Source organism: Dendrobates tinctorius, unplaced genomic scaffold, assembly GCF_039654945.1.
Source record: "Dendrobates tinctorius isolate UK_male_01 unplaced genomic scaffold, ASM3965494v1 ptg000103l, whole genome shotgun sequence".
In the NCBI taxonomy this organism is placed as follows: domain Eukaryota; kingdom Metazoa; phylum Chordata; class Amphibia; order Anura; family Dendrobatidae; genus Dendrobates; species Dendrobates tinctorius.
Window position 1 is genome coordinate 37,859,940 of NW_027361771.1, and position 25,400 is coordinate 37,885,339.

General features: G+C 42.5%; 1 protein-coding gene across 1 annotated transcript in view; it reads right to left on the reverse strand.

The window, feature by feature from the left end:
• The window catches only part of LOC141100045 (glutathione S-transferase P 1-like), a 34,884-nt gene extending 12,841 nt beyond the window's left edge, over nt 1-22,043 (reverse strand). The window contains exons 1-3 of the mRNA XM_073588223.1: nt 21,424-22,043; nt 17,742-17,777; nt 15,313-15,425 (exon numbers count right to left, since the gene is read on the reverse strand). Of these exons, the coding sequence (XP_073444324.1) occupies nt 15,313-15,425; nt 17,742-17,777; nt 21,424 (150 nt within the window). The 5' untranslated portion in view covers nt 21,425-22,043. The remainder of the gene's footprint in view (nt 1-15,312; nt 15,426-17,741; nt 17,778-21,423) is intronic.
• Nucleotides 22,044-25,400: the final 3,357 nt, after the last annotated feature.

A 25,400-nucleotide genomic window follows, 5' to 3' on the forward strand; every position in this document is an offset into this window, starting at 1 on the left:
CCTGATGCTCCGGCTTTAAAAGCAGTTTACCTACTCCCAGAAAAGGGAGCCTTAAAGGCCTTCTTGTGCCAGACGATGACACAGGCTCAACACCTCCTGCCTTAGCTGCTATTGTGCTTTTGGCACTACCAGCAGATGCACCACCACCATCAGTACCAGCTGACTCCCACACCCACGTCCGCGGTCTCTTCCACCATGCTTAATAATTTTTGTGAAAATGGACTCAAAATACAAGCAGATATATGGTACTGTATCAGAAGCGGACAGCTCTATACAGTCTAGGCATAATTGTAAATCTCCGTATATATTTCAGGATTCAGACACAGACGGTCACAGGCTCAGTATGGATTAGACAATAATATAAAAATTTGCAAAAGGGTACCGTATCACTAGATACAAGGTATATATAGTATAGTTTAAACATACTGAATATCCGTATACATTTCAGGAGGCAAACACAAACTCTCTCAGGCCCAGTATGGATCAGACAATAATATAGAAAGTTGAGAAAGGGTACTATGGCGCCCCTGATGGTACGGTCACCACAGAGGTACTGCACCTCATCCAAAGGTGTGGCATCCCACCCTCAGGTAAGGAGGGATCACCACTCAGGACTCCTAACCCTGCACTCAACACACACACTAGTTAGTCAGGGCTTCTGGGTGTACCCGGCGGGAGGATGGCCTCATCCCAGACTGACTAGGAAAGGGTGTTGGGGGTTAGTGTTGAAGGTAGGTACCGTGGGAGGAGCTTAGGTAGTGGAGTGATTGTGGCCATCCAATGAGAGAGAGCAAGGTGACAGTCGGTGACAGGACAGAGTAAGAGCAGGATTGCTGTGAGAGGGCTGAGGGTCAGAGAAGAGAGAAACATCTTGTCCAAGCTCCAAGACTGGAAGAAAGGGGTCCTTGGGACACGGGAAGTGCAATAAGCCACCTGTGAAGCCCGTTTCTGGAGAAGGAAGGACCAGGCCTCGCTCGGGAAGTTGGATCCTGAAGGTAGTGGAGAAATACAGGGCTCAGCTAGAAAGACGGAGGCTGAGGTAACTTTAAGTGCCTCAGTCGCAGCCGCATTCAATACTCAAAAAGGCAGCAGTTGGAATAAAGGACCCTGGGGCCTGAACCACGTCGTTCGGTGTGATCCGTGGCTGCCGGCTTGGGACACTGATTGCGAAGGCGCACAGCAGGAAGGAAGGGATAGATCAGCGCAGAGACACGGCCTAGAAAGGATACACAAGGAGGAGTCTTGAACAGGTGTTCCTGATCTACCTTGGAGTTCGCCGGACCCCTCCCATGGAGGACACAGGTCCAAGTGGGTCATCTTGTGCACAAAACTTTTGAGGAAAAACTCAGAAACTGCACCCAACTGTGTCCTTGGTGTCTTTTACAACTCGCCTGCTACACACGCTACACTCACCATCACCGTCAACAGCTCACAAACACCATCTCAACTGCTCTGGGATACAGCTGTGCCCATGGAGAGCTTCATCATCTTGGATGTTTTAACACCGTCCCAGAGGATATGCATTGCAGTGTCGGCTACCCTAGCCGAGTACCACGGATGGCGTTACGATCCCCCTTTTCCAAATTAATTATCATACCATCTTCCCCCTCATCTGAACTGTCATCTTCTTTATTGGACACCCAGGTCCACGGACCAGGTCCCAATCACCACCATGACATACTTCCCCCTTAAAAGAGCCTGAAAGTCCCGGTACTGAGTAAACCCCCAGCCCTGCATAGCGTTTCATTTTAACAGATACCAGGGATATATAGTATAGTTTCAACATTCTAAATCTACGTATATATTTCAGGAGGCAGACCCAGACGCTGTCATGGCCAGTATGGATTCGACAACAATCTAAAAAGTAGAAAAAGGGTACAGTATCACCAGATACAAGGTATATGTATAGTATAGTTTAAACATTCTAAATCTCCGTAGACATTTCAGGAGGCAGACACAGACGCTCTCAGTCCCAGTATGCATTAGCCAAGAATATAAAAAGGATACTGTTTCACCAGATACAAGGTAGATATAGTATTGTTTAAACATTGTAAATCTCCCTATTTATTTCAGGAGGCAGACACAGACGCTCTCAGGGTCAGTATGGATTACACAATATAAAAAGCAGTAAAAGGATAATGGATCAGAAGCGTACAGCTGTATACAGTGTAGGGGGCATTGTAAATCTCAGTATATATTTCCAGAGTCAGAAACAGACTCTCACTGGCTCAGTATGGATTAGGCCACCATATAAAAAGCATTAAATGGGTAAGGTATCACAAGCGTACAGCTGTATACAGTGTTGGGGTAATCTTAAATCTACAAATATATTTCTGGAGTTACAGACAGATGTTCACAGGCTCAGTATGGATTACACCAGAATATAAAAATGAGAAAAAGGGAAATGTATTCGAAACGTACACCATCATACAGTGTTGGGGTACTTTGAAATCTTCGTATATATTTCAGTCTCAGTAAACAAGTCCAGACTCTCCGCTACAGGAAGCTAGATGGATAAAAGTACAGACGGAAAGTCAAGTGATTTCAGAAAAGTTTGAATTACTAATCACGGGAAAACCTCCCAGGAAAATTACCAGAGGTGATGCTGACCCTCAATTACTTTTACTGTGGATACAGCTAAAACGGAAATGAGTGAAGAAAGGGTTGCTGTATAGCAGTAGCGCCGATCCCATCACCGGTACTCGTCTCCATCAAATTGTGATCACAGGGAGAGCTGTAGACATGGTCTTCACTGCCTATCATTATCTGTCTGGTCACTTTGGAGTGCAAAACACAGAAGCCACAGGCCATAGGGGATTCTAATGGATTGCCAAGAGAGGAGACATTGAAAAATGGTGGCAGGAATGTCACACGTCTATGACTATGAAAACTGTGAAAGGTGATCATAAAGCACCACTGCATCTGATTGTGAGTTGACGCCCATTACAAATGGTAGCCATTGATCATCTGAAGGTAGAGGCCAGCAGGACAGGACATAGCTACATCTTAACCATCATCGATCAGTACACCAAATTTGTAGTGTCCGTCCCTGTGAAGGATTTAACTGGCCAGACTACACAGCTGTGGAGCAGGGAGAGGTAAGTATTGCAAGTGCTGTGTCCCTGAGCAAGCAGGGTGGTCCCACTCGTGGGCGCCGGTACTGGCACAGGGCCCCTCATAGTACGGCAGTGTGTCTGACAGCGAGTGGGCCCCCCCACTGTCAGAGACACTTTATTGTACTATGAGAGGCCCTGTGCCAGTGCCGTCGCCCAAGGGTGGGCACACACTCCTGGTCAGGGCAACAGCACTTGCCCGTGTGCGCCAGGTGGTGACCCTGGTCCTGGGGGGTCAGCACAGTTAGGGAGGTTTAAAAAATGGCATATGTTGATGTGTAGGCTGGACTTTCAGCAGCTGCAAATGGAGGAATTGGAGAAGTCCGATGTAGAGGAGGACAAGAGCGAGCCTTTTTTCTGCCAACCTATGTGTTATCAGGGGAAGGTGGGACAAAATCCTTGGAAACCCATGCATGGTTCATTTTAATGAAGGTTAGATCATCAACATGTCGACAGATGGGTCCTTTTTTCTGTCAGGATTGATCCAGCAGCACTGAAGACTCAGATAGCACACTACCAGCAGGGCAAGCGAGCTCCTGTGAGGCATATTGTGCCAATTCAGGCCATGTGTCCTGTTTTGAGGCCCAATAATCAAAGGGGAATGACCTGTGAGGGAGAACCTCAATATGGGAGAAGTAGTTTGTAACCATAGTTGACATCTGCTGTCTCCTGTCACTTGCAATCGATTCTGTATTAGCTGTCGTCTGCGTGGTATTTGAGAAATCAGACCACAACATGGACAGGAAACCCCTGTCTTCAACGCCAGTTCGGCTGTGTGCACCACAAACACCTCTTCCATTTTGCCCACTATGGCTCGTGGGAGAACCAGCTCCGCTGCTGTGTGCTGGGAATGCCTCAAACAAACAGTTTACCAGAGTTGCTTGTTTGTTAGCCAATATTAGCTCTAGGTTCTCCTCTGGCATGATGTTGTGTAGTTTGCCTTTATAGCGTGGATCGAAGATGCTGGCCAACCAGTAGTCATCATCCCTCATCATTTTGGCAATGCGGGGGTCCCTTTTTAGGATCCACAAGGCATAATCACACATGTGGGCCAATGTTCCAGGTGTCAATGCTGCACTGCCAGTGGTGGGTGAAGGAGCACTTTCTGGCAAATCCACATACCTCCAGTCATGCACAAACCCTGTACCTGACCTTGGCACGCCCACATTTTCTCTTGCCCCCTGAGAAGCATCCTCATCCCCAAAATAATCATCCCCCTCATCCTCCTCCTCATCTTCCTCTTCTTCCTCCACCTCATCCATGACAGTTCCCTGACCAGACAATGGCTGACTGTCATCAAGGCTTCCCTCCTCATCCTCCTCCTCCTGTTGCTCCTCCGCTGCAGACGCCTGATCCTTAATGTGCATCAAAGTTTGCATGAGCAGACGCATAAGTGGAATGCTCAATGCTCATGCTTATGATGGCGTCATCTGCGCTTACCAGCCATGTGCATTATCAAAACACTGAAGGACTTTACAGAGGTCTTTCAGCTTTGACCACTGCACACCCGACAACTCCATGTCTGCCCTCAAACTGCCTGCCTGTGTATCCTCCCACAAATGCATTACAGCCTGCCTCTGTTCGCACAGCCTCTCAGCCATGTGCATGGTGGAGTTCCATCTTGTAGCAACGTCTATGATTAGGCGGTGCTTGGGGAGGTGGAGTGCTCGCTGCAGCTTCTGCATACGACTGGAGTGTACAGGCGAGCGACGGATGTGCGAGCACAGTGTTCGCACCTTATGGAGCAGGGCTGTTAACTCAGGATAATTATTTAGGAGGCACTGCACCACCAGGTTCAAAGTGTGAGCCAGGCAAGGTATGTGTGTGAGTTTTGCAAGGGCTATGGCTGCCACAAAATTCCGCCCATTATCACTGACTACCTTGCCTGGCTCAAGATGTAGACTGCCCAGCCATGACTCAGTTTGTTGATGCAAGTAGTCGGCCAGTACCGCCGCAGTGTGTCTGCTGTCGCCCAAAGACATCATTTTTAAAACAGCCTGCTTCCACTTACCACTAGCTGTTCGATAGTGGGACACCTCGTGTGCAACACTGACAGATGTGGATTGAGTGCTCGTGCGACTGCGCTCTGTCAACGAGCTTTTGCTTCTAGAGGAGGAGGAGGGTCGAGCGCCTACAGCCAACTGTTTCCTATACCGTGGGCTAGGCAGCACTGCTCAACCGCCGCTGTCCCCTGTGGAGCCTGCATCCACCACATAACCCAGTGCGCAGTGACGGACACGTAACGGCCCTGGCCATGCCTACTGGACCATGCATCTGTTGTGAGGTGCACCTTTCCACTCACTGATTGTCCGGTGGAGGGCAGGGATGGCTTTTCGGAAAAAAAGTGCCGACTGGGTAGGTCATAGCGTGGGACAGGCCATGAGCTGTCGGAAAGCTTCGCTTTCAACCAAACGGAAGGGCATCATCTCTAATGAGATCAGGTTGGCAATGTAGGCATTCAAAGCCAGTGTACGCGGATGAGAGGATGAGTATTTTCTTGTCCTACTGAGAGTGTCTGGTAGGGTGAGCAGGACTTGAGAGCTGCATATGGGGAAACTAGCGTTGGACCGGACGGACTGAGAAGGGGTTAGTGATGGTGAGGGTGTTGATGGCCTAGATTCAGTGTTTCCTCGCGAAAATATTGTGATTCCCTGACTGCTTTGGCCTAGCGACGACACTTCAACATTTCTTAATGGTGGTGTGCTTAGCGGTGGCCTTACGGTGGGGGAAGCGATGGAGCGTTGCCGGCTACCTTCAGTCGGAGCAGGTGCACATGTGCTACCTGAGGTTTTGTAGTCCGTCCACGCTTGCAAGTGCTTGTTGGTTAAATGTCTAAGCATGCAACTGGTATTCAAATTTCTTAGATTTTTTTCCCACTGCTAAAGGTCCTTTGGCACTTCTTACAGATAACCTTTGCGTCATCAGTAGGATTTTGTTCAAAAAAGTGCCACACTGCACTCTTCCTACTATGGTACAAATTTTAAGGGCTTGCGCGCTGTGATAATTTGGCTGTCTGGCCAAGCTGTCCTGCAACTCTTTTAGTTTTCTTACCAAGTTTTTTGACAGCTACGGGCCTGCCGGATAACCGCTGCTGCGATGACGATGCCTGCTGCGGATCCTTCTCCTGTTCTGACCTATTTTCACCGGCACCCTCTTCCCCCAATGGATGCCAATCCGGGTCAACAACTGGGTCATCCATGACCTCGTCTTCAATGTCATCTGCACCTTCCTCTGTACCTTCCTCTGTGTCACTGTGTAAGGTGGTATAGTATGCGGGAAGGGGCACCTGAGTTTCATCAGGGTCTGATTCGGGCTCAGTAGACTGCTAGGGCAATGTAGTGCTGTGGGTGCTTGTACCAGCATAATCATCTAGCAGTGGCTGTGCATCAGTGCACTCCATGTCAGATTCATCTTGGACTGGGGAATTCAGGATTTGACTTAGTAACCCAGGCATGGTATGTGAAAAGAGCTCCAAGGAGTAATCTGAAGTGTGTGCTGCGGTATCCTTCACTTTTGGTGCGGGTGAAGGACACTGTGCTTGCAGTTGTTGTAACTTCAGAAGAGGAGGCAATAGAGCTGGAGGCTGCTTCAGCAATGTAAGCCAAAACCTGTTCCTGATGCTCCGGCTTTAAAAGCAGTTTACCTACTCCCAGAAAAGGGAAAGTTAAAGGCCTCCTTGTGCCAGATGATGACGCAGGCTCAACACCTCCTGCCTAAGCTGCTATTGTGCTTTTCCCAGAACCAGCCGATGCACCACCACCACCACCACTATCAGTACCAGCTGCGCCCCTCCGCCCACGTCCACGGCCTCTTCCACCATACTTCCTCATGTTTGGGAAAATGTACCCAAAATACCAGCAGAGAAATGTTACTGTATGAGGAGTGTACAGCTGTGTAAGGTGTATGTAAAAAGTGAAATCTCCGTATATATTTTGTGAGTCACACACGCTCACCCAGTATGCATTTCACCGTAATCAAACAAGCAGATATATGGTACTGTATCAGAAGTGTACAGCTGTATATGTTGTTGGTGAAAATGTCAATCTCCGTATATGTATTTACGAAGTGTCACACACACACGCTGACCCTGTGTAGATGTGACCGTAATAAGAACACCAGATATCCGATACTGTTTGAGAATCGGACAGCTCAATACAGTGTTTGGAGAAATGGAAATGTCCGTATATGTATTTATGGAGTGTCACACACACACGCTGACTCTGTGTAGATGTGACCATAATAAGAACATCAGATATCCGATACTGTTTGAGAATCGGACAGCAGTCAATACTGTGTATGGAGAAATGGAAATGTCCGTATATGTATTTACGGGGTGTCACATACACACACTGACTCTGTGTAGATGTGACCATAATAAGAACACCAGATATCCGATACTGTTTGAGAATCGGACAGCAGTCAATACGGTGTATGGAAAAATGGAAATGTCCGTATATGTATTTACGGAGTGTCACACACACACGCTGACTCTGTGTAGATGTGACAATAATAAGAACATCAGATATCCGATACTGTTTGAGAATCGGACACCTCTATACAGTGTATGTATGGAAAAATGTTAATCTCTGTGTATTTTTTTACGCAGTCACACACATATAGCATGTATTTGTCCGTGATACCAGCCGGTACACAGTAGTGTGTGAGGAGCGTACACCTCTATACGGTGTGTGAAAAAATTTATGCTCAGTATCTACTGTGCAGAAAAAAAGGAATAAAAGGATTTTTGCTTTTAAAAAAGCAGTCTGCACAGCAGTGTGCAAACAGCAATGCAGCTATCAGGGGGCTTATAAGGCAGCCTAATCACCCTCAGAGCTGCTGCACAAAAAAGTGTGAAAAAATGAACGCTTGGTAACTGTGCAGAGAAAAGGAATAAAAATATTTTTGCTTTTAAAAAAACACTCTGCACAGCAGTGTTCAAACAGCAATGCAGCTATCGGAGCCTTATAAGGCAGCCTAATAACCAACAGAGCCGCTGCACACAAATATATCCTCCCCTGTCACTGCACACTACACTTTTGTGTTGTACAGTGACATTCGCTATCAGCAGAAGCAATTTTTTCTTTTTCACCTGCCTAAACACTCTCCCTATTGAGAATGAGCAGCAGCAACCTCTCCCTATGCTAAGATCGGCAGAAGTAAGATGGTGGTTGGCGGTCACGGCCTTTTATAGGCACTGTGACGCCACACAAAGCCAGCCAATCACTTGAATGCCCTTCTCTAACATGGTGGGGGCCACTGCCTACATAATCGCGTTGCCCACAGTGTGCGTCCTTGATGATTGGCTGAGAAAAGGCGCTGGAAGCATTGTGGGAAACGCGACTTTGGCGCTCAATTCGGCAACCTCATGGCTGACCTCACTCTATGGTCGGGTTTCGATCGGTGAAACCCGACTTCAGCCAAAGTCGGTAGATTCTGAGTTTGGCCGACCCGTTTCGCTCAACTCTAGTCCCTTAGCCAGGTAATACCAACATCCAACACTTTTCCTACTCCAAACCACAAGGGGGAGCTCTAAACCCAAATTCAGGGGAGCTTTCCTATAAGTTCTGGGCTGGAGGTGGAGTTAGTTAGTTGCAGTCTGTGAGAGTCTGTACAAGGGACTGGAGCTGTGAGGAACTCGTCCCAAGAGCAGAGTAAAGAGAGAAGTTTAGGGAACCCTGGGGATTGGAGCTGTGACCAAGCTCACCTCAGGGCAGAGCGCTTGAAACTGGACACCAGAGTTTGTGGCTGCACAGGTACAACAGTCTCAGCAGCCAAATCCAGAGGGCAGGAGACTGCAGGCCTCCTGGCCCCATCATACGCCTGAAAGCACAGTAGATCAGAGCCCGGAGCCGCTATAGAGGAGCGACACCTGCAATAGGGTCAAGTTGCCTGCCATACGGGCAAGTACCACAGGACAGTAAGGAACAGGGGACCAAGCATAGCTTTAGGCAGCAAGGACCTCATAGGACAGCGCAGGAAGAAGGCCTCCAACCCATCTGGCTTAGTGGATCCTACATTGCTTCCAGGCTGCCTGGATCTCCATTACCATCTGAACTCAGTGCCCTGGTCTGCACCTCAAACTGTGAATAAAAGTGCAAAGACTGCACCCCGCTGTGTCCTCCTGTTTATTTGCTGCGTCACCTCAGCCCTGCACTACAACCATTATCACCATCATTTTACACTATTACTGCCCTGGGGCTTAGCTCTACCTGTGGAGAGCTGTAACAACTCTGCTGCATCATCATCAGCCCCAGTAATCTCTTCAAGCATCGTCGGCTAACATCTAATTGCCCAATACCACAGATGGCATCACAAACTATATTTCATAAACTTTATCATCCCCTTATCATCATTTTCATTGGACGGACCGGGTCACTGCTGTCTTGACACATCCCCTTAAGAACCTGGCCCGGTACCGAGAACCCCCCCGGCCCTGACGAGTGCTCGACATGCCAACCGTGAAAACTGAAAACACCCACTTGAACTTAAAAAGTTAATTAATTAGGTGCAAAATACTTTGATTTCTAATATTTCCAAAACAATTTATTCCTATAACGTCATGTGTCCATTTCAACATGAAAAATTTGGCAAAAAGTCCGCTTGTGAAAATATTCATCCCCCTTGACTTTTTTTGTGTTTTGTTACCTCATAACCTGGAATTTTATTGGGGTTTTTAGGGTTTGCAATCATGTAAAGAACATGCCTACAACTGTGATCATTTGGTTTACTTTTTATTGTGAAGCAAGCAATAAATAGGACAAAATAACTGAAAACTTCAGTGTGCATCATTATTCTCCACCCTATAGTCTATACTATGTAGAGCCTCCTTTAATGGCAATTACAGCAGAAAGTAGCTTTGGATAAGTCTCTATGAGCTTTCCTCTTCTGCCACTGGGATTTTTGCCTTTTCCTTAGTGCAAAACTGCTCGAGCACCTTCAAGCAAGATCGTTTCTGTCAGGATCCTGTCAACGCTGAGCTAGGACTCACCCGCACTGTAGGAGGCCCGGGGTCAGGTACAGCCGGAAAGTAAAGATGCACAGGACCTGTGGACGCTGAAGTTAGCAAGCTGTCACAGGACCTACGGTCATGTGACTGCAAGGGGGTGGGGCTTAGCATCCTGCTTTCAGAGATGGCAGGACACCATACAACAACTCAGAGTTAGGCAAAACGGAGGTCATACACCGTACGGGCAAATGAGGTACAGGCGGGATATACAGATGGGAGGTCAGACAAAGCCAAAGGTCATACACAGTACGGGCAAGCGCGGTACAGGGGGACGAGCAGAGAATAGTCAAGTCACAAGCAGAGAGTCATACACGAGAGAGCGGAGCGGTACAAAAGGGACAGGCAGAACTTGTAACAGGGAGTATAATCTAACTTGTTTTTATAATCTTTCAGGTTACATCGGGGGCTTACCTACAGCATTACAGAATGCCCCTGATGGTGGTAGCAGCAGCTGATAGGTCTAAAATGGTGTGACAGATTCCCTTTAATAGTGTTGCAGCTTCTCTGCCTTTCAGAAAATGTGTGCATTTACTGACAGATGATGTGACACTTAGAAACCCGAAAGAAAAAGGAAGTTTTTTACCATAAAAAACAAAGTTTATTTTAAATTGGTATATGCAATAATGCAACTCTTTTTATCATAACAAAGAGAGTTTATTAATATACGCGACAATGCAAAAAAGAATAGAAGTGGGGAAACACAAATACAAAACAATGCTGCAGTGATAATCTTATGGCATAGATGGACTAATTATTTTCATTGCACACATTGATATAAAAAGGCCAGAATAGATGGTTTTCTTAATAGAAGGTGCATGAAAAGCCTCCCAAATATATGTCCTATTTACATAGTAACATAGTTATTAAGGCCGAAAAAAGACATTAGTCCTTCTAGTTCAGCCTATAAAATTCTGTCAGAATAAATCCCCAGATCTACGTCTTTCCAAAGAACCTAACAATAACTGTAAGATACAATATTGTTACGCTCCAGGAAGACATCCAGGCCTCTCTTGAACCCTTCGACTGAGTTCGCCATCACCACCTCCTCAGGCAGGAAATTCCAGATTCTCACTGCCCTAACTGTAAAGAATCCTCTTCTATGTTGGTGGAAAAACCTTTTCTCCTCGAGACGCAGAGAATGCCCCCTTGTGACCGTCACCTTCCTTGGTATAAACTGATCCTCTGAGAGATATTTGTATTGTCCCCTTATATACTTATGCATGGTTATTAGATCTCCCCTCAGTCGTCTTTTTTCTAGACTAAATAATCCTAAATAATCCTAATTTATCCCCTTTATTAATTTTGTTGCCCTCCATTGTACCCGCTCTAGTTCCATTATATCCTTCCTGAGCACCGGTGCCCAAAACTGTACACAGTACTCCATGTGCGGTCTAACCAGGGATTTGTACAGAGGCAGTATAATGCTCTCATCATGTGTATCCAGACCTCTTTTAATGCACCCCATGATCCTGTTTGCCTTGGCAGCCGCTGCCTGGCACTGGCTGCTCCAGGTAAGTTTATCATGAACTAGGATCCCAAAGTCCTTCTCCATGTCAGATTTACCCAGTGGTTTACCGTTCAGTGTGTACTGATGACATTGATTCCTTCTTCCCAAGTGTATAACCTTACATTTATCATTGTTAAACCGCATCTGCCACCTTTCGGCCCAAGTTCCCAACTTATCCAGATCCATCTGTAGCAGAATACTATCTTCTCTTGTATTGACTGCTTTACATAGTTTTGTATCATCTGCAAATATCGATATTTTACTGTGCAAACCTTCTATCAGATCGTTAATAAATATGTTGAAGAGAATAGGTCCCAACTCTGACCCCTGTGGTACCCCACTGGTCACAGTGACCCAGTTAGAGAACATACCATTTATAACCACCCTCTGCTTTCTATCACTAAGCAAGTTACTTACCCATTTACACACATTTTCCCCCAGACCCAGCATTCTCATTTTGTGTACCAACCTCTTGTGTGGCACGGTATCAACTGCTTTGGAAAAATCAAGATATACCACATCCAATGACTCACCTTGGTCCAGTCTATAGCTTACCTCTTCATAAAAACTGATTAGATTGGTTTGACAGGAGCGATTCCTCATAAACCCATGCTGATATGGCGTTAAACAGTTATTCTCATTGAGATAATCCAGAATAACATCCCTCTGAAACCCTTCAAATATTTTACCAACAATAGAGGTTAGACTTACTGGCCTATAATTTCCAGGTTCACTTTTAGAGCCCTTTTTGAATATTGGTACCACATTTGCTATGCGCCAGTTCTGTGGAACAGAACCCATCGCTATAGAGTCTCTAACTATAAGAAATAATGGTTTGTCTATTACATTACTTAGTTCTCTTAGTACTCGTGGGTGTATGCCATCCAGACCCGCAGATTTATCTATTTTAATCTTATTTAGCCGGTTTTGCACCTCTTCTTGGATAAGACTGGTGACCCTTAATATAGGGTTTTCTTTGTCTCTCGGCATTTCACCTAGCATTTCATTTTCCACCGTGAATACCGTGGAGAAGAAGGTGTTTAATATATTAGCTTTTTCCTCATCATCTACAACCATACTTTCCTCACAATTTTTTAATGGGCCTACACTTTCACTTTTGATTCTTTTACTATTGATATAGATGAAGAACAGTTTGGGATTAGTTTTACTCTCCTTAGCAATATGCTTCTCTGTTTCCTTTTTGGCAGCTTTAATTATTTTTTTAGATAAATTATTTTTCTCCCTATAGTTTTTTAGAGCTTCAATGGTGCCATCCTGCTTTAGTAGTTTAAATGCTTTTTTTTTTTTACTGTTAATTACCCCTCTTACTTTTTTGTTTAGCCACATTGGGTTTTTCCTATTTATTATCCTTTTATTCCCACAAGGTATAAACCGCTTACAGTGCCTATTAAGGATGTTCTTAAACATTTCCCATTTATTTTCTGTATTCTTATTTCTGAGGACATTGTCCCAGTCAACCAGATTAAGGGCATCTCTAAGCTGGTCAAACTTTCAAGGCCTAAAAAGTAGCAAAAGGATCCTTTCATTCTAAATAATATATAAAGTGCAAATGCATGAATAAAGGAGAGTCTCATATAATAATGGAGCAATATTTGTGCAACAATGAATAAAATTTATGCAAAGACAGAAGTTCCCAGACAAAAACTGTCTATTAAAGAGTTAAATTCCATGGCTCAAAGACCTTAGTATAATGCTCAAATGCAGTGCTACTGTTGCCCAAAAACATCTCATAATATGGTGCCTGAGACTATAGTCCCTAATAGGAAAAACTGATGCACCTCCCCTGAATAAAGCCAAGTGCGAAATGTGCATCGGGGTGCTTGCTGCCATCAGGTATAGATACAGACCTGTCAGAGACACCGCACTATACTCGCTCACAGAGCCAGTGCGCATGTCCTGAGTACAGAAACAGTGCTAAAAATACCTGTGTAGCAGGGCAGCAGAGGTTACAATGCGTGCTTCAAACTATTAGTGTCAGCGCCGGAAATTAAAGAGGCACAGGACCTGCGGACACTGAAGTTAGCAAGCTGGCACAGGACCTACGGTCAGGTGACTGCAAGGGGGCAGGGCTTAGCATCCTGCTTTCAGATATGACAGGACACCATACAACAACTCAGAGTCAGGCAAAACGGAGGTCACAACAGTATGGGCAAACGAGGCACAGGAGGGACAAACAGACGTGTAGTCAGACAAAGCCAAAGGTCATACACCAGAGGGCTACGTGGTACCAAGGGGATGAGCAGAGAGAAGTCGGGTCACAAGCAGAGAGTCATACACGAGAGGTAGCGCAGTACAAGAGGGGCAGGCAGAACTCGTAACAGGGACAGAACCAGATCAAAACCAAACAAGCAAGCAAGATATCAGGCACAAGACACACGTACGCACAAGGTCAACTAACTCAGCCGAGGGCAGGAGTATAACTGACACCGGACCTAGGTCCAGTGAGCATTAAATAGCCGCCTTCTGCCAGAGAGAGGCGGAACAATTAACCCCCAATCTGATCAGGACGGGCCAAAGTGAAACCCTGTCCTGGATCATGACAAGACCTTTCTATTTAGCACATTTATTTCCTTGCATGGTTGTTGTAGCATCAGTTTTTCCTATTAGGGACTATAGTCTCAGGCACCATATTATGAGATGTTTTTGGGCAACAGTAGCACTGCATTTGAGCATTATACTAAGGTCTTTGAGCCATGGAATTTAACTCTTTAATAGACAGTTTTTGTCTGGGAACTTCTGTCTTTGCATAAATTTTATTCATTGTTGCACAAATATTGCTCCATTATTATATGAGACTCTCCTTTATTCATGCATTTGCACTGTACTTATTATTTAGAATGAAAGGATCCTTTTGCTACTGTTTAGGCCTTTAAATAGGACATACATTTGGGAGGCGTTTCATGCACCTTGTATTAAGAAAACCATCTATTCTGGCCTTTTTATATCAATGTGTGCAATGAAAATAATTAGTCCATCTATGCCATAAGATTATCACTGCAGCATTTTTTTGTATTTGTGTTTCCCCACTTCTATTCTTTTTTGCATTGTCGCGTATATTAATAAACTCTGTTATGATAAAAAGAGTTGCATTATTGCATATACCAATTTAAAATAAACTTTGTTTTTTATGGTAAAAACTTCCTTTTTCTTTCGGGTTTCTATGCATTTTTTGGAAGTACCTATTTATTTGGGCAATATTTCTATCTGATTTATGATGTGACACTTAGATTGCACAAAGGTGGACCTTCCACTAAGCATGTGACTTATGTAGGTAATTACTTGCACCAGAAATTTTTAGGGGTTCCACATCAAAAGGGGGGTAATATATATGCACATGCCAATTTGTAGTTATTTGATCCCAGAAATGTAAATAATGCCTATATTTTTCTCACTTCGTTTCAGCAACTTACGACAATTAAGTGCTCATACACCACACACAAAATCGGATTACAAAAATATTTAAACACAGGTTGTAATGTAAGAAAATAGTTAAATAGTCAAGGGGGTGAATACTTTTGCAAGCCACTGTACCACTATGTTTGGTATGGGTCCAGGTCTTGAGACAACGTCAAATGCTTAATCCAAGAAGTAGAGTTCAACTTATTTAAGTATAAGCAGAGTGTTGTATGGTCATGCAATTTGACATGTCATCGAAAGCAACTCACTGCTTTTTTCTTTAAATCACTTTTTCCAGAAAACCAGGCCCCCATCAGCATCTCATTATCAGTCCATGAAACCCATTGATCAGCTAGCAAGAGTCTGATACCCTCAGCTCTTCCTGGAAAAAAAGCAAAGCATAGAAATGATAACTCTTCAATCCTACTTATTACAGCTATTAGTGAAGTATTACAGAAGCAAGGACACTCTTTAAAGAAGACCTTTCACCAGATTGAGCATTTTAAACCACATCATGGAATAGTGGTTGCCGAGCTGACGAAAATTTAGTTTTCATTTATTAATTTCTTCTCTCCATTGCAGATATATTAGCTTGTAAAGTTTAGGTTATAATTCATGATAAGCCCAATGGGATGTTATTTTTGGGTGCATGTACTTCTCCTGTATGTTGATAATCAACCATAAGAAGGTAGCAACATTCTTGGAGGAAAAAAAGGGCACACTCCCACAATAATATAAAACAGGCTTTCTCAGTGTCAGACTTGTAATGTCTACAAGAGGTGCTGTGAACTACCGCTTATTTGAATATATGTAATGACAGACAGTCACCTCAGTGATCTCACCAAAGAGCTGTGTGACATTACAAAATACCGGGAGCAGAGCTGAGCTGAGTGTGATTACATACACCTTTAATGTCACAGCAGCCGATGTGGCAGGAGGTTTAGTACAGCAGAGCTGAACTTTGTCTCATTACAAACATGTCTGCAGCTGTAGATGTAGGGGGTAATCACTTTTTCACACAGGGCCCTATAGGTTTGAATTTCTTTTTCCCATAATAATAAAGAACTTAATTTAAAAACGGCATTTTGTGTTTACTTGTGTTATCTTTGTCTAATATTTAAATTTTTTTGGTGATCTGAAACATTTAAGTGTGACAAACATGCAAAAGAATAGGAAATCAGGAAGGGGCAAACACTTTTTCACACAACTTGTATGCACATGATATTGTTAAAACGCTGGCAGACCTGCCAAGATTTTCCTAGGCAAAGCCGTTTCAGGAAAAAATCAATAGTCTTTTCCTAAACCAACTTCCCTGGCGGTTTCATACTATAACGAGTGAGCATGTCACTTTTTAGATGTTTCACAGTTTCTGAACCCTGAAGCCGTTAAAAGAAGTGATAAAAAGCTGAACAGGTGCACAGCATTTGTCTTTTTGGCATTGCTGTGCATTATATTAATTTTTTCCAGTACTTTTTCATGTCGATTCCACCTATAGTTGCATTGACAAAGTTTTTTTGAAAGAATTTTTGGAGCAGAAACTCTTCCAACTCCTCCTCAAACTGTGGTTTTGCTATAGAAATTAATTAAATTTGCTTTTCCCAAGAATTTTTGAAGCAATCTCCTAGGCTAGCTTCACATTTGCGGATTGAGGAGCTGTGGACGTCTCCGCACTTCCTCCGGTCAGCTCTGCCTACGTCTGCATACTTCTGCATGCAGCCTGCGTACCCTATCTTTAAAATTGGGTACACAGGTCAGGCGGATGTATGCGGATGCCTCTACATGTGTCGTTTTGATGATGCGGCGACCGCATCAAATTCCAACATGTTGTGTTTGACGCGGGTCGCTGCATCGTCAAAACGACGCATGCGGAGGCATCCGCATACATCCACACGACCTGCATATCCAATGTTAAAGATATGGTACACAGGCCGCATGCAGACGTAGGCGGAGCTGACCGGAGGAGGTGCAGCCATGGGCGGAGCTTCATGGTGGAAGTCCGCAGATGTCCACAGCTCCTCAATCTGCAAATGTGATGCTAGCCTAAGGCCACATGTACACTTTGAGCATTTGGTAAGTGTAAGCCAAAACCAGAAGTGGGTGAAATATACAGAAGTGGTGATGTATCTCTATTGTACTTCTCCTCTGATTCTTCCACTACTGGTTTTGGCTTAGAAACTCGGATGTAAAATACTGACCAAATACTGAATGTGTGCAAGTGGCCTTAGGAAAAGTTTTGAGAGTTTCTGCTGTATTTGTACTCTAAAAACCACTAAAAAATACTCAGTGTGAACACACTGCTACAGTATGTGCACACAATGTCTTTCAGGCTGGTTCACTAAAGAAACGCTCGAAAGAATGAACATAATCGTAGCTATGTAAAAATGACTTGCTGTGCGTACCTTCAGTCTTTTGAGCTTCTGTTTACTGCTTTAGGTTTCCCAAGACAGGTAAAAGAAATTATATGACCAATCCCACTATTTTCTACATACAAGAAAAAAAAAGCCTTTGCAAAATGTAATAAATTTTTTTTTTTTTTTACAAAAAACGGCTTCAGGAAAAAAACACTGGCATTTCCTGAAGTGTCTTCTGCATGAAAATCTCAGTGGGTGGGCCCAGATCTAAAGACCACATGTTCATATGCCCTTAGAAGTCTGTAAAGTCCATAAATCTTTTTAAATGACCATAAAGTGGTACTCACCTCTAACTGGGAAGTAGGTCAGTGTGAATTCAGACACTAGAAATGAAAAGCAAGAAATTGGATAGTTATCAGAGCATGAAACTAAGGCACATCTTTATGAATTTGATGCACCTTTCAACTGCTGTGTACCACTGCCAGAAATGTACACCAAACAGGAAAAAATAAGCAAAGATCCCCCAAAAAGAAAGAAGTAAACACAAGTTCCATCCATAAAAAGATACAAATATTTATTGAATTATTATAAAACTCACAAATATGATACAAATGTGAAAACAAAGGTACCTCAAAAAGGTCCACAGTATAGGCCTATAGAGAGAAAATATAGCCACAAGCCAGAATCTAATAGTCCATCAACCAGTAATAGTACCTGTTGTAAAATGTAGGATACTCAATAACTGGTAATAAATGCATGAGATTATGGAAACACAAGCAGCATAAATTGATATAAAGCAAAATCAAAAGGTTAATTACCCAAGAAAAGTTCCAAAACGCCCCCAGGATGAAGCAAAGCGAAACGTGCATCGTGGTTGAGGGATACGGTGCCTATCTGACTTTTTTTTGCAGCTGTTGGGAACGTAACCTTTCTATTTTACTTTATACCACTCTATAATGTTTTTCTTTCCATAATCTCATGCGTTTATTACCAGTTTATTGAGTATTCTGTATTTTACAACAGGTATACCTTTTAATGACATTTGTGTGTTTTATAACTTAATAAATAATTGTTTGTTTTTTATTGCTGAAACTTGTGTTAGCTTCTTGTTTTTTCATGATTTTTACCCTTTCTTTTTCCTGTTTGTGGTTATGTACACTAACGAGTAAAAACGTAAAAATGTTTTGAACTTTTGACTCCATAGCTCATTATCCACTTATGCTTTGAATGTGAGACTGCCATAATTTTATAGACAATAATCTTGACTATCTCATACATAAATTTAACATGCAACTATTTAGCATATGATTAGTTATGCAGATTATTGTCATGTCACTGCATTGTTACTGTTTTGCCCCTAAAAAAAACTAAATTTTAATTTTTATTATTTTGTATAATCCATCTTTGGCTTTCAACACTGCCTGATTCCTTCTAAGCATGCTCTTGATCAAATTAAAACATGTCTCAACTGAAATATGATCCCAGGTATCTTCTACACATTCCCAATTGACTCACTTGGGTATGTACACAATTTTTTCTGCAACTCTACACACAAGTGTTCGATTGGGTTGAGGTCTGGAGACTGTGGGGGCCAATTCAGCACCTTTACTTCATTGTCATTGAACCATTAAATCACCAATCTTGACACATGCTCTGGGTCGTAGCTCTGCTGGAACACTTTGTCGTCCTTTTCATACCCATAGTACTCGAGTGTACAAAGTATTTCATTTTGTAGGACACTCACATGTAGCTGAGCATTGAGACCACCATCAGTCCTGGTCAAGTATTCAATGCCTTTGGTTGTGAAAAAAACCTCATATGAGGCTTCCTCCACTAAACTTGACACTCCCTTCAAATTCTCAATACGTTAGCCATTTTTTCCCTTGTTTCTTCCAGACCCATTTGCACCCATCAAAGCCTAGTCTATTGACTTTCATCTCAGCATTCAAAATCACCAGTTAACAACCTTCTGTCAACTTTTTGTACTTTCTTGCAAACTTGAGCTGACACTTATTATGATGATATTGGCTTCTTCACCTTTTTCCCGCCATCATTCCATACTTGTATATAATGTGCATTGCACAGTGCTTGCCTGGATATTTGTGATCCCACTATTACGAAGCACACAAGCCACCTCTACTGCTGTGTTTGTCATGCCAGTGCTTATAGACCTTGAGATGAACTGACTTGTTAACTCCTATATTTTGCCTGGACGTCCACCTCTTTGCTTTTGAATGGATGGACAGATTCTATTTCTTATTTTTCCAACTGTCATGGCGCTCACATGATGCAGTTTGGCAATTTTCGTGGCCGAAAGAGCGCTATTGATGAGCAGGATGATCCTGTTTAGCTTTACTTGGGAAATCTTCACGACAGCTCCTCGATTCAAACCAGTTACCTTTCACTTGGGAATCAACCTAATAACACACTGAGCTTCTGAGGGAATGTGAGAACAGGTTGTAATTTGTAATATACAGGAAGAATAAGATTTTTCCACGACCAGGAGCAAAACAGTAACAATGCAGTGACATGACAAGAATCTGCATAACTAATTCTATGTTAAATAGTTGCAAGTCAAATTTATATATGAGGTAGCCAAAATGATTGTCTATAAAATGATGGCAGTCTCATGGTTGAAGCAGTAGTGGATGGTGAGGTATGGAGCCTGAAAGACAACAGTTCAAAACATTGCTGCCCTTTTGCTCGTCATTGTATACTATGGTGAAGTGTTTTCCACTTTATTTCTAAAAATTTAGAAAAGGACATCCTTTTTTTTTATACCAGGTTAAATTTTTATGAATTTGCCGGGTTTGCTTGGTCACACCCTATCATTCTCTAGCTGTGCCCATTTTTGGAAAGTTGGTGGCGTTGGCTGGGACTGCCATTTGAATGGCAAAAGTCATAAAATTTTTCCTCAACTTCGAGTTGCTCCCCAAATTTTCTAACATTTCGAGCTATTTTATGACAGAATTTGGGGCAAAAACTGCTTGATAAATCAACCCTTTAAAGGGAACCTGTCACCATGGAAATGCAGTCCAATATGCAGGAGGAGCTGAACAGATTGATATATAGCTTTGAGAGAAAAAAATCAGTATAACTAGTGTTTTTGGTCAATTAAACCTTTGCTTTTTCTGGGAGTTTTAGTCCAGTGGGCGGTCCTGTGGATTTTCAGTTCAGTGACTGACAGCTAACCCTGTATGCACACAGATACAAAGACAGCTGTCAGTCACTGATAGCCCATTGAAAATCCCACAATGAGCAGAGGGTTAAATGACTAAAGGCCATGTTATACTAAATCTTTTCTTACAAAACTATATATCTGCTCTATAACATAAGATTGGACTGCATATTTATGGTGATAGGTTCCCTTTAATATTAGTGCAGCGTTTTTGAACAAGCATGAGCAGCACTGCCCATGGTGAGACCATTAATGTTGGATAATTGATTTTAAAGATTAATTACCTTCAAACCTCAAAAAAATATAGCAGAGAGCAAAGCTGGTGCGGTATTATTAAGTGTCAACAGTGTGGCTCAATTTAGTAGCCCTATTTACTGACCCCAGCTACAGTTAGTTACTCACATTTCCACAGCTAACTCTTTTTGTGCTATTATCTACTTGCTTGAGAGTTGTTTTACCCCTTTGCCTGAAGAGGATGCAAGCTGAAAATGGGAGGTGGTGGAAAACATTCTGAACTGTCTCCAATGGGAACCAGATGATAGAAGCCAAGTAAACAACGAGCACTGGACTAGAGGTATCCCACAAATTCAATACATTGGCTAAGCTGCTTTTTTTTCACGAAGCAGCGCCACATTTGCCCATGACTTGAAGATGTTAATCAAGTGAATACTATGCAGTTTTTAGGCTGAAGTGGCACTTTTTGTTAAATAGAGATCAAAACTAATCTTGGATTCCCATCTAAAATGCTAGAAAACAAACAGCCATTGACAACATGAAAACCATTACAATGTGCAAAAGTACCAACTACGTGCCTACAGAATTTCATGATTGCACAAGGTTTCTGCTCTTACTTGTTATGGTGAGTGTATCTTCTCACGAAGCTTTCATGTATCACCTGAACTCATCTGTTCTCTGTCTTTGAGCTGCTGGTTTATATAGAAATGGACTTTTGTCAAGTCACTGATAGTAGCAGAGCATATAGGGGAGGGGGCATTCCAACTATGGGTGTGCCAGACAGGTAACGGGTCATATCTTCCTTTACCACCAAGTGTTATAGTTCACAGAGCTAATGTACCTGGAAACAAAGAAATTATGTGATCTGATGTTGCCTTCATGGGAAAGAGAGCAGATAACTGTTTCACTCTGTGCAGTTTATTCCAAGGTATGGTTATCTACTGTTCAACTGTCTACTCCAAGGTATGGCTGTCTAGTGTTCAACCGGGTCCTGTTTAATAACATGGGCTGAGCTCTCCAAATTCATTTGCCCTATTGGAGAATACAGTGCACGCTATGCTGCACCCGAATCTGTATACATATATGAGCATTATCCTCAAATAATAATGAATATAGAGGCTACATAATACCACCATACAGTCACTAAATAACACCGCCATATCATAACTGGGTAACACCATCATACCGTCACTGGATGATATCATCAAACCATAAATTGTAACACCACCATATCAAGCCTAGGTAACATCACCACACAATGACTGAATAATACCACAATATTGTGACTGCTTAATGTCACCAAATGGACAGCCCCAACATACCCATACTGGTTCATTATTGAATAACATCACCATACTGTGATATGGTAGCATTACAGTCCTGTTTAATGCAGCCTAGACATGTGGTGTTCAGTCCATGTGCTATACCACCAGACTGGTACTTTGGGATTTATTGTATGGGAGACACTTCTTGCTGTCCATAAAACCAGCTCCGCTACATGTTTATACTAAAAACCCATGTCACCTCCAGCTTTGCTTGTCCCCATGTAAAAAACACAAAAGCCCAAGTGCCTGCTTCATACGTTATATATGGCACTGCCAGAAATAGCTGAGTACAGTGGTTGGCCATCTCTGGTAGCCCCTCTGTGAAGGCTCCTCTTCTTCTACATGTGTGTTTCAGTGCACTGGTCTTGGGAATCTATAGAACTGTTGGGACACTGAGTAATAAGAGCGCTATCACCAATTCACCGAATAGATGGTAAAGCAGTTGCCCCTACTCCAAAAGTTAGCGTTAGTATACATGGCCTACATATCCGGACTTTGCGCTCCATGAAGTATATTTACATCATGCTGATTGCACGTTTCAGCTTCAATACCAGTGCGATCAGTTGCACAAACCCAACTGATAGACACAGACTGCTGTGGCGGACGCTCAGGAATTCTTTTGTCGTCCGTTTAGTAGGTTTTTTTATTTCACCAAATGTGTATATTCTCCGTTTTACTTTAATCTTTTTCTAGAATATTTTCTTCTATTCTTTCTGTTCTTTTTTAGATCCTTTTCTTATATTCTTTTTATTTTTTTTCCTTTCTTCTATTTTAAATTTAATTAAAAGTTTAGTGAGGGAGAGGATGCCACTTTCCTTTATTTTTCCTCCTCCTCTTCTTCCTCAAGTGATACCGAACCGCCACACAGACACTCCAGGAGAGAAAATGAGCCAGCATCCACTGTTAGTGACACCTATGGACCTCACCTCCCGAAAATTATGAACTACATATTCCTGATTTTGTGGCACAAACAGAAATCCAATTTGACACTAACGGCCTCACAGAATTTGATTTTTTCAAAGTTTCTTTCGCTGACAATTTTGTAGATCTCATAGTGGCCAAGGCAAATTTGTATGCCAACAAATTTTTATCCAAAAATCCCACTTCATCATTTCTTAACTGGACCCCTGAAGACGCTGTAGAAATTATTACGTTTTGGGCCCTTGATATTCACATGGGGATAGTGAAGAAGTCAGAAATTCAGCAGTATTGGAGTGTTAACGTTTTACGTAACACTCCGCTGTTCCACATGGCTAGGCCTCAGACACGATTTGAAGCTATCCGAAAATTTTTGCATTACACCGATAATGCACAATATCCTCCCCAAATGACCCCAACTTTGACCGACTTTTCAAAATTCGGCCGGTCATTGATCAACAAGTTTGCTGAGGTGTACGTTCCAAAGGGACATCTGGGTAGATGAATCTCTAATACATTACAAGGGAAGGCTCAAATTACGGCAACACCAGCCCAGTTTGAGGGCCAGGTATGGAATTAAACTATATAAGCTGTGCAAAAATACTTCAGGATACACCCACAGGTTTAGAAAAAGATACAGAATCTCAGATACAGATACAGTAGTATAATAACATCCTAAAAATAGTAGTTCAGGATGAAAAAATTGAGTAGTACCTTCTAACTAAAATCAAATACAAAAAAATGGAGCTGGGCAACCACCAAATAAATCATACAATTATTTTTAATATAAAATTAATTAAAAGCATGCAATCAATCACATATGTTTTAAAATTCTCACAACAGAGAGACATGAATAGGGTCTCAGGTGCACCACAGATACTATCATAACCAAGACCTCACAGGACCACACAATATGGGAAGAAAAACAATTGTAAAAATCATAAACAAACCCCTTTAAACAAAAACATATACAATGACATTGCAATTATTCATAATAAGGGGTGACCAAATCCCTTTCTACTGCATAAATATCATAATATCAGGATTTCAAAAGGTCAGTGACCACAAAATCTTATAATGCAGTAAGGGAATGCTTCCATCAAGGATTCTTTCCCATGTCTGAGTCCATAGATGTAAATACGCGCCCCTACACACGTTTCGCTAAAGCTTCCTCGGGGGGCCGCTGTACTGCTACTGTCCCCGGTGTCCCTCTTATATATCCTCCATGAGTACCCATCTTATTTGGCGCATGTAATGGAACATCCAAATGCCACTTTCCGCATCATCCCTGGTGCCAAGATGTCGGTGCGGGTCACGGGGAAATCCCCGATGACGTCAATGACCCACACATGTCACTATGTGGCGCTGGAAGTGGTGTCCCGGCCATAGTCCGCGTCAGCATGCGCACTGATAAGATACTCAGTCTGTAATACTGAAAGATGTACAAAGATGCCATGTCAAGTCAGGGCAATAATTCCAGTCATATAAAACTGGTACAACTTATGAATCAGTTGTTAATATGTTTTATATAAACAAATGTATATCCCAAAAAAGGAATATTTCCGTAAGTTAAGGTGCAAGTGCATAAAATGTAAATACAAAAATATTAATATTATATAACATAAGTGAGCTGGAAAACCAGCAACAATCTGTGAAATACATCAGTTTTATACTCAAGTGAAACAAAATATTATAATAATACAGCATAAATGTGCAAAATAAAAAAAAATAAAAATTATAACGTGCATCATAATATAAAAAGTGCATATGATATACAACATGAAAAAATTCCAAAGCTCAACCAATGGGAGGTTGCATTCCAGAAAACGACTGGAAGAGTATCCAAAATATAGGACTCATAAAGGGACACCCAAGCAGAGTTCCTTGATCAAGTACAATACTAGACACAAAAAGAGACAAACACATAGTTAAAAACATAAAATAAATAACCATGATCATCAATCCAGAGATAACACAGAACAAACTACAAAAATGAGGAGAAATTGAGTTGCCTGCGGGCACCATTGTATCTATAGTTGCTATCCATCTGCATTCCTTTTGCATATGTACCCATTTACTATCACCACCTTGAATTCCCATATGTACACAATCAATGCCCCATATTTTAAATCCCCAGGATTACATTTATGTTTAAGTCTAAAGTGTCTGGGGATTGTTTTCAAGGAATCCACGTCATCCACATCACGGGCGCACATAATATCTCTAAAATGTTCACGTGTTCTAACACGCAACTCACGGAACGCAACTAACTTAGGTTACAACTACATATGGCATAATATACCACATGTGTTGTAGTACATGTAATATATTCCCTAATATCAAAAATTTTG